General features: G+C 35.9%; 1 protein-coding gene and 1 pseudogene across 2 annotated transcripts in view; both read right to left on the bottom strand.

Annotated features, from left to right (window-relative positions):
- Positions 1 to 14,980, bottom strand: part of ZC3H6 (zinc finger CCCH-type containing 6) — a 69,816-nt gene that overhangs the window by 44,101 nt on the left and 10,735 nt on the right. For both annotated transcript variants that reach the window (XM_058683296.1, XM_058683297.1), the window contains exon 2: positions 1,142 to 1,322. In XM_058683296.1, coding sequence (XP_058539279.1) covers positions 1,142 to 1,322 — 181 coding nt within the window. The remainder of the gene's footprint in view (positions 1 to 1,141; positions 1,323 to 14,980) is intronic.
- On the bottom strand, positions 13,388 to 13,505 carry LOC131486476 (U2 spliceosomal RNA; annotated as a pseudogene).

Here is a 14,980-nt window from a genome sequence, read left to right as displayed (position 1 = left end):
GCCATGATAATGACCTGAGCCAAAATCAAGAGTTGGATGTTTAACCGACTGAGCCACCCAGGTGCCCCAGATTTTGCTATCGTTATTGCTCTATTTTATGGGGGGAATTTCAAAAGCTACCCCACTACAGCTGCCAACTTTTCCCTGAGTTCTCATCAGCATAGATATCCTTTCTTTCCTATCCCAAACTACATTATTTTCTATCCAGCACCCTACTCTTTTTTCTTGATCATATTTTCATATGTTTATTGTCTTCTCCTTCCACTTTTTTTTTTATAAATTTTTTTTTTTTAACATTTATTTATTTTTGAGACAGAGAGAGACAGAGCATGAATGCGGGAGGGTCAGAGAGAGAGGGAGACACAGAATCTGAAACAGGCTCCAGGCTCTGAGCGGTCAGCACAGAGCCCGACGCGGGGCTCGAACTCACGGACCGTGAGATCATGACCTGAGCCGAAGTCGGCCGCTTAACCGACTGAGCCACCCAGGCGCCCCTCTCCTTCCACTTTTAATGTAATCTGTTAGAGACTGTTTCACTCATTACTGTAACTTTAACACAGAGCACAGAGATCTCCATAGCAAGCACACAATAATACATATGAATGAATAAATAAATAAATGGATGGCAATGCCAATGCTGCTAATTTAGATCTGTACAGAATAAAACTTTCTTAACCTTTTATAATCAATTAAAAAGATTTATTTTAACTTGCATTAAAAGTTACCTTAATTTTTAAATCTTTGAGATAATTCATATAATCTTTGTGTTTAGAAAATATATTACTCACATAAATAAAAGTATCTAATCAATAAGTTTTATAATAAAATAAGCAATGATTGGGGCACCTGGGTGGCTCAGTCGGTTAAGCGTCCGACTTTGGCTCGGGTCATGATCTCATGGTTGGTGGGTTCAAGCCCCACGTTGGGCTCTGTGCTGACAGCTCAGAGCCTGGAGCCTGCTTCAAATTCTGTGTCTCCCTCTCTCTCTGCCCCTCCCCCACTCATGCTCTGTCTCAAAAATAAATAAACATCAAAAAAAATTTTTTTTAATTAAAAAAATAAGCAATGATTTATACTAATTTTCAGTATTTTATATTTCATAAAAATTTACTAAAAGAATTAAAAGTAGATTTCAACTAACCTTATGTTTTTCACGTTTTCTCCTTTTGGATTTTTTCTTCTCTCTTTCTTTCTTGTGTTTTTTCCTTGATTTTCTATAGGCCTTCTCATTTTTCTGCTTCTCATCCTCTTTTGCTTCCTGTTCTTGTGTTTCTTCAAATCCTGCATCATCTATTTCACCATCTTCTAATTCACCATCTTCTCTGTAGAAGACAATTAAATTTTTATTTTTAAATGTCAATTTGAAAATGAATCTTCAACACTTCCAAAAGAAAAATAAGCACATCCAGTAATTTGAGTTATATTCATTTAGACCATGGGTGGCAAATTTTTCCTGTAAGGCCTGCAGGCCACATATGGTTTCTGTTGTGAATTCTCCCTTTCTTTTGGAACAACCTTCCAAAAATCTAAGAACCAGTTTCAGCAACAAATATTTGCCAACCTGTGATTTGGATTAAGATCACTGACTTTCACCAAATGAATGAATAAATGCATGAATGCGGTGCTAGTAGTTACCATCTACTAAACCAAAGGTTAAACTAAAATACTTTCGGAAGTAAACATTCTTACTACAGGAAGGAATTTTTAACTTAGTGGTGTGTAAACAACCATAAATAGTTTTAAAATGAAAGCAATCTACATTAATTTTCACCATCACAGTAAACTTCAATAAGAAACAGATTTCAATAGGTAGATAAATAGCAAAACCTGAGCCACAGAAGAATCATAAATTAAATCTGAATCTGTAAAAAAATATTTGTAGTAAAACCATAAGTTGAATTCTACTTTCCAAATACTAGTATCTTTGCTATCATGGAAACTGAACTAAAACAAACTTTTATATTGTTTATGACATTTTTATAGTTAAACAAGCCAAAAATATTCAGTATCTTTAAAGGCAAATTAAACAATGATCCTCATAAGAAGATAAATATATAAAATAAGTTTAGGGGTGCCTGGGTGACTCAGTCAGTTGAGCGTCTTGATTCTTGATTTCAACTCAGGTTGTGATCTCATGGTTCATGGGACTGAGCCCCATGTCTGGCTCCTTGTTGACAAGAGTGGAGCCTGCTTGGAATTCCCTCTCTCCCTCTTTCTCTGCCCCTTCTCCATGAGTATGCGCAAGCTCTTTCTCTCTCAAATAAACTTAAAAAAATAAGTTTAGCATTTAATCATGCTTCCATACAGTTTGAAAAAATGCAAACTGCTATAAATAGTACATGGTGGTGCAGAAAGACAAATGTCTGTATAACGGAAGCAAATGAGAAGCAACTAACTATGGTGTACGTATTGTAAATATACTTTGAAGTTACTAGGGATATGTGATTTCTAAAATGCAAAACTGACCATGTACTATCCTGCTCGAAATCTTCAATGATGATATGATGTCTCAAATGTGCTTTAGAACTATTCACTGGGGGAGGGGAAAAGTGGTATCAACAAGATTCGTCAGGAGTTGGTAATTGCTCAAATTGTGGGATGTGTAGGATTCGTTTTACTATTCTCTTTGTACGTGTTTGAAGTTTTCCATAATAAAAAAAGACAGTACCAATGATTCCCTTCTGACCTAAGAATGATGTCAAAACCTGATATTGCCAAAAACCCCTTTATAATTGAGTCCCTGCTTACCCAACTACTTTCAATTTCTTGTGTCTCTAAGCTTTAAACATTGTCTTAAAAGCTCTCATTGCACTGCTGTTCTCAACGCCAACTCCCGCCCCTACACCTGGCTAAGTCCAGTTCATTCTATAGGACCCAGTTCAGATGTCATTTTCTCTGAGATGCTTCCACTGACTACCCAGGTTTAGGTGAGATGTTTCACCCTAAGCACTCCCCTAATAATTCTCATTTCTTTATCTCTGTGCTCTATACATTATGTTCAAATGACCTGAACATATTGGTTGGGGAAAGTAAACTATGACCGTGTCTTTCATAGATAGCTGTATCTCTAACACATAGCATGGTTCCCTGCTGTTCACTGAAGGAATGAATGTTATAATATCCATAACCCTTGCATTACAGAACAGGGACATGATACCACTCAAAATTGGCTGTGAAGTCAATGTTATTTTTCCCCAGTTTCTATTATAAAATCAAAAAGGTATATATCCATTTAGGCAGACTTGAAATTTTCTTGTAAGGCAGGCTTGGCATTCTATTTTAACAAAAAAAGTTCTAAACTTTCATAACACTATAAAACCTTAAGGCCCAAGAAAAATGAGTGCATATATTGACGAAAAGATAAGCACAGAATGTTCTATTCTTAGTAGCTTTAATCACAATTGTAAAAAACTGTCAAAAAATTGTAAAAAAAAAAAAACAGTAAATGGATAAATACACTGTGCTTTATTTATATAATGTAATACTATAAAGCAAAACAAATTCACCACTGCTATACACAATATGGATGAATCTTATAGACACAATTATGAGTAAAAGAAGCCAGATACAAGACAGTACTGTTTGATTCCATTTATATACATATTTCAAGAAAAGGCAAAACTAACCTATGGTGACAGAAGCCAAAATTATGATTACCTCTTGGAGGGTTGTAACTACCAAAAAAAAAAGGGGGTACTAAAGAACCTTCTGGGGTGTTGAAATATTCGGTATATTGATCTGTGTGGTGATCAATGTGTAAAAGTCATCAAGTTGTACATTTAAAAATTGAATACTGCCTATATTTATACCACAATCAAATTTGAACAGCACCAAGAAAATCTATGGGCATTCATCCTTTCTTTTACCATCCTTCTCCTCCAAATTGAGCTCCTTAAAGCATAAATCATTTTATATCTTAAAATCACTAATTCATGCTTAACATTTTGACTAGAGCTATTTAAGTACCTCAGTATTCAAGCTAAAAATGCTGCATATGAATTTATGATCTACTTTACATAAATTCTTTAACTGTGAAATATGGGGCATTTATATCTATCATTAGACAAAAAACACTGAAAGGTATTTTACTTTTCTTTCTTCTCCTTAGCCAGCATTCACACAATAACAAATTTAAACTTGTGAATTCCTGTATGCTTCCAAAAAATAGGATAGAAAAAGGACATAAAGAACACTGATCCCCACATCTATGAACTGTTTACAAATGTTTTACAAAAATAAGCTTTGGACACAACGGAAAGCATGTGTGGTGTAATGGGAAGAGGTAACTTCATGGGAAGACAGCCGGATTCTAATTCCAGTTCTGTCACCAAAACAAAACAAAGCTTTCTTGATTGAGCACTTACTAATGTATCAGATACTAATCTAGTTCTGTGAATCAAAAATGGAAGAGATAGTAGATATAGTTAAGAGTGCTTGGCATTCTCTAGATCTTGAATTAGCTCAACGATATTATGAAAGCTGTTTTATTTACTAAACCCAAGATACTTTTCAAAAATTAATAAGTCAAAAAGAGAAACTCCTACCTAGGTCAATTCTATAATGGATGACTTTTTATTAATGTAAAATAATAGAGTGGTTATGACCTTTTTAGGAAGAGACATATTCATGTTTATGGATATGTAAATAATTGTTCAGTTAACAAACAAAATTATTTTTAAACGAGTTTATCTCTTAGGCAAATCCATAGAGACAGAAAGTAGATTAGGGACTGCCAGGTAGTTTGGAGGAAGGAATGAGGAGTGATTGTCAGCGGTCATGGGGTTTTTCTTTTCGGAGTGATGAAAATGTTCCAGAATTTTTTTTTTTAAGCTCTAAAATTAGATAGTCATATGACTGCACAACTCTGAATATCCTAAAAACCAGTGAATCATATACCTTAAAAAGGTGAATTTTATCTCAATAAAGCTATCATTTTAAAAACAAGTTTTAAAATATTTTATCTCTAGATTCAACTACCTAGATTGCAGACAACTAGAGAAAATCATAATACACTGGTATAAATTTAAAACCCTGAAATTGGTCAATGCCAATGATATGTTCTTATTCTGAGGTAAATTATTCACTAAATCCTTATAAATCGATTTGCTTCATAAAGGATTCTACTTTTCTCCTTTCTGATAATGTTGCTATTAAAACAACTTAATCTGAACCAGTCTTACCTCCACAGGTAGTTTCTGCTTTTTCTTTATGCTTGCCTAAAGGCTCCTGTTACAAGCTACAGATCAGAAACTGAGTCTTCTGGAAGAAACACAAAAGCCTCAATAAAAGACTATACACGTACTCCTGATGGATGATATTAAAAGATATTACTCATAAATACAAGCTTCCTGAGATAAGCTGATATTATCACCAGAAAAAAGGTATTTCTCAGAAGGTACCAAGTGACTGTCAGGATGTCCAGGATGTCTTTACATTCGAGAAGCAGATGACTTTATAGAAGAAGGCTGCTTATCCCAAGACCAATAGAACATAAATTTCCAACCTACTTGAAACTATTGCTTGTAATACTTCTTTTCGTGCTTTTGTTCTAATTCACCTTGTCATTTCTCTTTCACCAAGGATAATGGAGAAGAACTGCTCTGTACTCATACCCTGGCGACCTTACATGTCTCCACATAGGCAGGCTTAACCACAGGCTGACCTAAGCTCTGGCAGAATGCCTCATGATACTCCAGACTATGGAAATATATGCAGTCGTGGCAGGTGCTGCTACAAAGCTCTCTCACCCACTGCCCTAAACTCTTCTGCCTGGCCACCATTCCTCAGACACAGGGTATCCTACCACTCATGTTGCCTGTGATTATCTGGTTTCAGTGTTACCCAGTGAGACAATGGACAAGAGAAGCTGACACCATGGTGATCTGTTGTCTATGTAAGTAATAAACTGAATTTTACTGGCTGAATTTGTCAGCGTGCTTAACAGAAAACTTGCTTGGCTATAGGCTTGCCCATGCCTACTCCGATCTTTTCCCTCAACTATATAGCTTACATATGATCCTCTTGACAAAGCCTTGACCTAACTCCCTACCTTATACTTCCCAAACTAGGTATTTCTTCTCAAGGGAAATACTGTCTGGTCATACCAGGGCCATGGAAGAGTTACCTCACCTGAGTTTTTACGATTTTATGTTTATCCCCAAATTGGACCTTGAACATTTATATCCTAGATGACTCATCTTATTTGTTTCAGAAAAAAAGTTTCTCTTTACAAACTACCGTGGTAAAATCTGATGGATATCTACAACATTTAAAGTGTTTTTATCTTTATCCTCTATCTAACAGGTTCTTACAGCCTCTGGAATGTATTTGGTTTGCAGAAACTCAGCTTATCCCTTTTTGACTGTCTATAGCCATGGCAAGTTTCATTACTTGAGCCAACCTTAGAATTTGTCAAAGCCTCAACTCAAATACAAATTCCTTCAAGAATGAGATTTTGCACAAATATATGGGCAAAATTTTAAATTCTAATTAGCCTAAGATCCTGCATAGTCTTATGACAATCCTTCCAAATTCTGCTTAACTCTATGTAAGTTATCTCTATCCCAGAGACAACTAAGAATCCCTTTCTTACTCACTTTTGAGCAATTCCTCTTATGGTTTTACATATGTGACCCTTTTAATCTTTATTTTCTGAATCAACAACATCATCCTTATTCATATTTGCCTCATCAAAATCTAACTTATATATACAGATAACAACTGTATATAAAAATATAATAATTAGACGATTTCAGATATTTCCTTCCCATCTCCTTCAAAACACTATGCTTCTGTGGGAGTGTCTGAAGGAACAATGATTTATCTGGAGGAAAAAAAAAACCAGACACTCCCTTTATGCTAGAATCATTGGGGCTCTATTTTCAACTACAGAGGTCACGTAACTTGCAAATGTTATCAAAAATTTGTGACTAACATTGACTATAAAGATAAATAATACTGCAAAGCCCAAGAATTACAACAAACTAAAGTCATTGATCTAAGTGGTGTGGATAACAGCATAGTCCTAAATTTCTTGCTGGTAAGCCAAGAAAAAAATATGAATTACTGCTAATGTTTCCTGCTGCCCATGGAGTAGTATCACAGGGAAAGTTGACCTATGTATATTCAAATAAAAGAGAAGACAACTTGATTATCAAAAGTAGACTCAGAAGTCTGAATTTTAAGATCTGATCTCCTAATCAAAGTGAGAGAATATCTGGTCACTCTAAAGTAACTTCCAGTCTCTTCTTATAATAGTCATGGCTATTCTTACTTGTCTGACAGTCTTCTAATTCCAATGCTTGGTCTCCAGAGTCATACATGCTTCTGCACAGCTGTTATTTCATCAGATGGTACAAAATTCATTTTGCAACAGAAGGAAAACAAAAGGACTCTGATATTCAGTCAGGCTAAATACCAAGGCCTTTGATCACAATTCCTCCAAAAATCATAACAGCAGTGAATATGTAGCATACTGTTCTATACCGATAGGACTAAGGCAGTACTGCTAAAATAAAACTCTACCAAATTCCTAGCAGGTGCATACAAAAGTGCTGACTCTGTATCTCTGAGCCTAACAGATACTCTCATATCCCACCTCATACCTCTTTATAAAGAAATCTCTATACTTTTGTGACAGCAGAACAAAATCAAAAGGAAGAATTTCTAGTTCCTAAATGACCCAATCAGAACATAAAACCTAGAATTCCTCCTAATACATAATAAACTTTTTTACTTTTCCCCTCTTTTTCACTTTCAGCATGGAGAGACAGGGTGAACTCATTTCTCACCCAGCAAGCAGATTCATAGCTTAAAAAAAAAAAAAAAACCTCAGGTGAATTGTATTATTCCTTGAAAGCTATTTATAGAAACTTTTATTGATCAAAATATAAAATATGTTACAATTCCAAAGATTAAGATGAAGCTAAGACTAAGATTAGTTTACACAGGGGTATGCCAGAAATCTGACTCATTTTTAGATGTGAGCTGCAAATTTGGCTCTGACCTTCAGGAAACAAGGATTAGGTACAAGAAAATGGTGCTTCTTTTTTAAAATTTTTTTAAGTGTTTTATTTTTTTACTTTTGAGAGACAGAGAGAGCAGGGGAGGGGCAGAGAGAGAGGGAGACAGAGGATCTGAAGCGGGCTCTGCGGCTGACAGCAGAGAGCCCAATCCAGGGCTCAAACTCACGAACCTTTGACATCATGACGTGAGCTGAGCTTAACCGAATAAGCCACCCAGGTGCCCCAAGACAACAGTGCTTCTAAGACAAATACAGACCAGTTGCTCGAGAGGCATCTTTTTTTCTAGGAGTGAAACCAGAAAAATTTCTCCCCTGAGTGCTCATAAAGACATTATTAGCTGGTACAATGGAACTTCACACAATGGACACTATCTTCAGTGCAATAGTTTATCACCTACAGCATGCCCCAATTTGAACCAAGGGTTTGCAGTCAAAATCCAATTGCAAAAAAGCAATTATATGAGGAAACAAAGTAATATTGTTCAAGTATGCAATTGTCTGATGTTCCTATTTTTTAAAATATTTTATTTTATTTTTTAAGTAATCTCTGTAGCCAACATGGGGCTTGAACTCACAACCCAAGAGTCGCTTGCTCTACTGACTGAGCCAGCCAAGTACCCACCCCTCTGAGATTCTGATTTAATCCAAGGATGAAATTCACAACATCTAGAGCAGGGATTCTCAAAAACTTTATGTATATAAGAATTTTTAGTCCTCCCAACAGAAAGGGGGGGGCATTTGTTCATTTAACATGTATTTATTCACCACCTTCTCAGTGGGGATACAATGATAAACCAGAAAGAGACATGGTTTCTTCTCTCAAGAAGTATTTAATCTAGTGATGGGGGAGATAGACATCAATGAAAGAATCACAAATATATATAAAATAACAACCATACAAGTAAATGGAGGAGGTAAATAGTGCTATGAGAGCACAGAATAGGAGAAAGTCATCTGTCAGGGAAGTCTGAAAGGCTTTCCCTGAGGAAGTCATGAATGAATGGAGGTGATGAGTTAGCCTAAGAGATAAAGGGCTGGGGAAGGACCTCTGGTAGACAGACACAGCAAAATTTCTGTGTAGAACTGAGACAGAAACTGAGACAATGCCAATGTCACTGGATAATAAATAAAAAGGGAAAGTTGGTTCAAAATTAGGCTGGTTGCTTCTAGATCATGCACAGCTTTGACCATATTTGGAGTTTATTCTAATATAAATGAGAAAGCACTCAAGTGTTTCCAGGAAAGAAGGTGATATAATTAGATCTTCATTCTGAAAGATAGCTTTGGGAGTAAAAAACAGATCTAAAGGGGAAATAAAACAGTTGCAGGAAAGCAGGATGCCACTGCAAAAATCAAGCAAGAATCCAAAAGAAGAATGGAATATATTTGGAGAATCAGATAACTTGACACTCTCCACCCAAATACATACATTTTACCACAGATGGGGATGTTTATTCTCTAACAGTTCTGAGGCAGAAAAAATGAGCTGAAAATCAGTAATACTGAGAAATTAATAAACCATTATCCTTCAGGCAATCCTCCATTAATATTACAAACATTCCCATAATTTGTATATTTAAATGTCACCTCATTATTCCTGAGGTCATTCCTTTGAATGGGGTCAAGATTTTGCTTAAAAGTAGTAAGGAGGTGAATGAATAATGTGTTAATCTTCTATATCACAGGAAGACATAATCCCCATCATTTCAGCCTCAAAATTTTCAAAGCAGGCATTATAATGATCTGACTCAGGTAATGAATTTATCAGTAACATATTAATGAAACATGTGAATTCAAGCAATGTAACTTCCTGATAAACCTCCCAATATAAATTTGGTGCAGAGTATACCATTAAGTTGTTAATTAAAAGACCTGAACGAAGAAAAGGAGTCCTTAGAAGATCTATGCTTTTATTTAAACACATTTTTCAGGAGCACCTGGGTGGCTCAGTTGGTTGAGTGACCAACTTCGGCTCAGGTCATGATCTCACAGTTTGAGTTTGAGCCCCCGCATCGGGCTCTGTGCTGACAGCTGACAGCTGACAGCTCGGAGCCTGGAGCCTGCTTCAGATTCTGTGTCTACCCCCCTCTCTGCCCCTCCCCTGCTCATGCTCTGTCTCTCTCTCTCTCAGTAATAAATAAACATTAAAAAAATAAAAAAATAAAATAAACACAGTTTTCAGGAAATGAAAAGGTTAAAAACAAATGAACTATATATTCAACTCAAGAATTCAGAAATGGGCAAACCCAAAAGAAGAATGAAAATAATAAATATAAGGACAGAAATAAAAAAATACAGAAAACAATAGAGAACGTAAATAAAACTAATGGCTATTCTTTAAAGAAAGCATTAACATTCACCATTCACTGTAGTGCCAGCTTGTCTCAGTAGTCCTGCAATCAATCTCTCAAATCTAGATATTAATAAACAGAAAATGCAAATAATTCCATTTTAGCTTTTCCTCTTCTAAGAAAAAGGGTAAGTTAACTTTGTTATTTTTCCCTTAAAGTCCAAAATACTGCCTGGAACAGAACCTTTAAAAAACTGGGGGCCATCAGAGGATTATGGATATGTGACTTTAACAAATAATTTAAAAATAGTTTTCAGGGGGCGTCTAGGTGGCTCAGTCAGTTAAGCATCCAACTCTTGATGCCAGCTTAGGTTGGGATCTCATGGTCCTGGGATTGAGCCCTGCATAGGGCTCCGTGCTGAGCGTGGAGCCTGCTTGGGATTCTCTCTCTTTCCCTCTCTGCTCCTCCCCTCCCCTGTTCACATTTACCCACACACTCTCTCTCAAAATAAATAAACATTAAAAAAATTTTTTTCCAGCAATTTTTAGTCTACCCTTTTTATTATCTAATTCTTTCACTACTTAAGACTATCTTCAATTCCAGCAAATGTGTGTATGACCAAGTAATTCTGAAGTAAAATAACATCTTGAATCAGGTTAGTAAAAAAAAAAAAAAAAAAAAAAAAAACAAACTAGTATGATAGTTAACAATTACTGAATAATTACTATGCTGCAGACATTTTTGATCCATTTGCTTCATTTTCATGTTAACTCTGAAATATATTATCCCCAATAAACAGGTGAAGAGAAGGGACAAAGACCTTAACTGATTCTGCTAGTAAATGACAGAGCTAGAGCCCAAATTCAAGACAGTCTGATTGCCAGACCCATAGTTCTTAACCATATTGCTCTAATAGCTTCACACATTTGGTCACAGGAGAAAACTGCAAATAGCCAAACCACTTAATATCAGCTAATGTAAAGAAGATTATTTAAGAAGCTCACCAACTAGTAGGTAGGCTATGAGGGTGTTTACTACAAACTTCAACATCTTTGCACGTTTGAAACTTTTCACAATAAAATGTTGAGGAAAAGAAACTTCAACATGCGTTTAAGTGGTATTTTAAGAGACGATACAGAGAAACTGTTAAGGTCTAAAAGTTGCATTTCTGACATGCAAAAGTAAATATAACTACTTCAGTTCCACAGAAATTATTTTAATGTTTGTTAAGGAAATGGCAGCCACCAGGCTAGATCAGTTCAACTGATAATATGGGACTTGGAGTTATAAGGTGCTATAGGGTTTTCTTTTTATTAAACAGTATTTTTCTCAGGGGCTCAAAGAAAATTAGTCCAAATTTTATATTATATATATATATTTTAAAAAGAAGTAAAAAGAATCAAATCATGCAGAGCTGGAAAATGGGGTTCCCTGTTCATTTCAGGGTCCCAGACAAGCTGATAAAGTACTGGTGTAGTTTAGCTGGAATGTAAATTGGTGCATCCACTGTGGAAAACAGTATGGAGGATGGTCCCGTAATTCCACTACTGGGTATTTATTCAAAGAAAATAAAAACACTAACTTGAAAAGATATAAACACCCCTATGTTTATTGCGGCATTATTTAAATACACAAAATATGGAAGCAACCTAAGTGTCCATCAGTAGATGAATGGATAAAGAAGATGTGGAATATTAGCCATAAAAAGAGAATGAGATCTTGACATTTGGGACAACAGGTACAGACAGACATAGAGAATATTATGCTAAATGAAATAAGTCAAAGACAAATACCATAGGGTTTCACTTACATGTGGAATCTAAAAAATTAAACAAACATACAAGCAAACAAAAAACAGAAACAGATTCATAAATACAGACAACTGGTGGGTGCTAGAGTAGAGGCGGGTACTCTGAGCAAAATAGATGAAGGGGACTAAAAGGTATAAAATTCCAGTTATAAAATAAATAAGTCACGGGGGCACCTGGGTGGCTCAGTCAGTTAAGCGTCCAACTTCGGCTCAGGTCACAATCTCGTGGTTTGTGAGTTTGAGCCCCACATAGGGCTCTGTGCTGACACCTCAGAGCCGGGAGCCTACTTCTGATTCTGTGTCTCCCTCTCTCTCTGCCCCTCTCCTGCTCATGCTCTGTCTCTCCCTCTCAAAAATAAATTAAAATGTTAACAAAATTAAAAAAATAAGTTACGGAGATGAAAAGTACAGCATAGGGAATATAGTCAATAATGTTGTGTAATAACATTCTATGGTGACAGATGGTGACACTTATTGTGAGGAGCACAGAGTAATGTACAGAATTGTTAAATCCCTATGTTGTACACCAGAAACTAATATTATATTTTATTGTCAACTGTACTTCAGTAAGAATTTAAAAAAACATGTATTATCCCACTGCTTTCTGGTCTCCAGGGTTTCTGATGAAAAGTACTGTTAAATTTGATTAAAGATCACTTATGGGACTTGGAAAAGAAAAATGGCGTAGTTTAGGCAATAGCTTACTTAAGGTGAAAGCCTCCATGTCAAAGTCAGAAGATGGAAAGAAAAGAAAGGAATGCTGGAAGTAATGGAAATTGCTATGTTATCACTAGGGTTTGCTGTTCAATGAAAACGAAAAGGGGCTAAGCACCAACATCCAGAAAATAGAGTAGAATACTAATGAGATGGTTGGCTGCCAGAATAGCAATTTTCACCTAACATTAAAGAGGACCCACACCCAAATCAATCAATCAATCAATCAAACAAACAAAACCACCTTATTTAATGAGGACCCAGGATTCTGGCAAAGAGAGATCACCTGAACCTGGAAATTAAAGCAGGAGTGCTAAACAAGAATAACCAAACTTGTGACACGTGAAAACTGGTTACTTAAAAAGGTACTGTAGTAAGGTAGAAGAACAAAAGCTTTAGAGTCAGCAAGATATGGGTTCAAATTCTGCCTCCCAGTCATATACAACCTATATACTAACTTGAACAAATTATTTTACCCCCTAATATTCAGTTTCCTCATCTGCAAATAGGATCAATTAATTTACCATCACAAAGTTGTTTAAGGATTGAGATGAGTAGCCCTCAACTGAAGTTTCCTTTCCTCTTTTGATTTACCTGAAATATATGTCTTTTAAACTGATAAGAACAGATACTACACTTGATCTTAGCCAAAAGGCCGAGAAGCGATGAAATAATAGAATGGGTATGGTAGATGACAGGCACTTTCATAGAAATTGGGAAAGGATATAAACCCAAGAAGCATGGATTCCAAGGGGGAAATTTCCTTTATTTTTCTTCAGAAAATAACAATGAAAAATTATCTCAAACAAGTAAAAGCAGAAAAGAAGCTGTGGTAGACCAAATTTGAAGTCTGTTCCTTAGGGTATTTCTCCATTATCCTGTCATTAAGCAACACTTGGGTACAGTCTGTATAAAAGCCTCCCATATTTCCAAAGTCTCCTGAACACAACAAGGAAATACAAAATGGAGTATAATACCTAAGGTTCATAGTGATTATGGTGACATTAGATGTTCATGATGATCCAAAGTAACTAAGAAAAGGATAAATCAGTAACTGTCTAGTTAGTACGACAAGAAGGCATGCCATATAAGAGTTCCTTTGAAAATATTTTTAATAAAATTAGTTTCTGACAATCAAGTATCTGTTGATGCTAAATTCCCTGCCTCTATCCAATGCCAGAAAAAAGAGGTATTATTGTATATTAATCTATGAAATGAAGAATTTTAAAAAATATCCTTGAGCTTGTATATTTGACACCATGAAGGATAACCACATTACTCCTCAAACATACTTTATGCCATAAGCAAGACAAACTATTATGGGAATAAAACAAAACTGTGTTAACTTGTCATAAGTTTTTTTGAGACTACATTTTAAAAATTATTCTTTTTTTTTTAAATGTTTTATTTATTCTTGAGAGAGACAGAGCATGAGCGAGAAAGGGGCAGAGTGAGAGAGGGACACAGAATCCGAAGCAGGATCCAGGCTCTGAGCTGTCAGCACAGAGCCCCATGTGGGGCTCGAACTCACAGGTCGTGATATCATGAGCTGAGCCAAAGTCAGACGCTCAACTGACTGAGCCATCCAGGTGCCCCCAAAATTATTCTTTTTAAAATTTCATCTACTATCTCAGGTTATCTCACTAAGCTAAAATTAATTTAGTCTCATTCCCTTTCAATTTATCCTTCTGACTTAGGCTCTCCAATATAGACTGGAGAAGCTAGAAACTCAACAGAAACAAATCTCAGCAAATACAACACTCTTAGAATTTGAAAGCTAGAAAATAATCTACGTGTCATGTCATCAGAACAAAAGTTGAAAACATCTTGTTGCATGAATCTGTAGTGAACTGGGTAAAACTGCCTACAACCCAGTAATATCCAAAAAAACCCACTCGGTCTGTAAATCTTAAATATGCCAAATTAACTGATATGAGATTACCTATATGAGGCTCCAGGTTTTGGGGAGGGTGGTATGGTAGGAGTAGATTTTTTTTTTTAATTTTTTTTTTTAACATTTATTTTTGAGACAGAGAGACAAAGCATGAATGGGGGAGGGGCAGAGAGAGAGGGAGACACAGAATCGGAAGCAGGCTCCAGGCTCCGAGCCATCAGCCCAGAGCCCGACGCGGGGCTCGAACT

Source organism: Neofelis nebulosa, chromosome 9 (genome assembly GCF_028018385.1).
Source record: "Neofelis nebulosa isolate mNeoNeb1 chromosome 9, mNeoNeb1.pri, whole genome shotgun sequence".
Lineage (NCBI taxonomy): Eukaryota > Metazoa > Chordata > Mammalia > Carnivora > Felidae > Neofelis > Neofelis nebulosa.
This window is presented reverse-complemented; position numbering and strand designations above follow the sequence as displayed.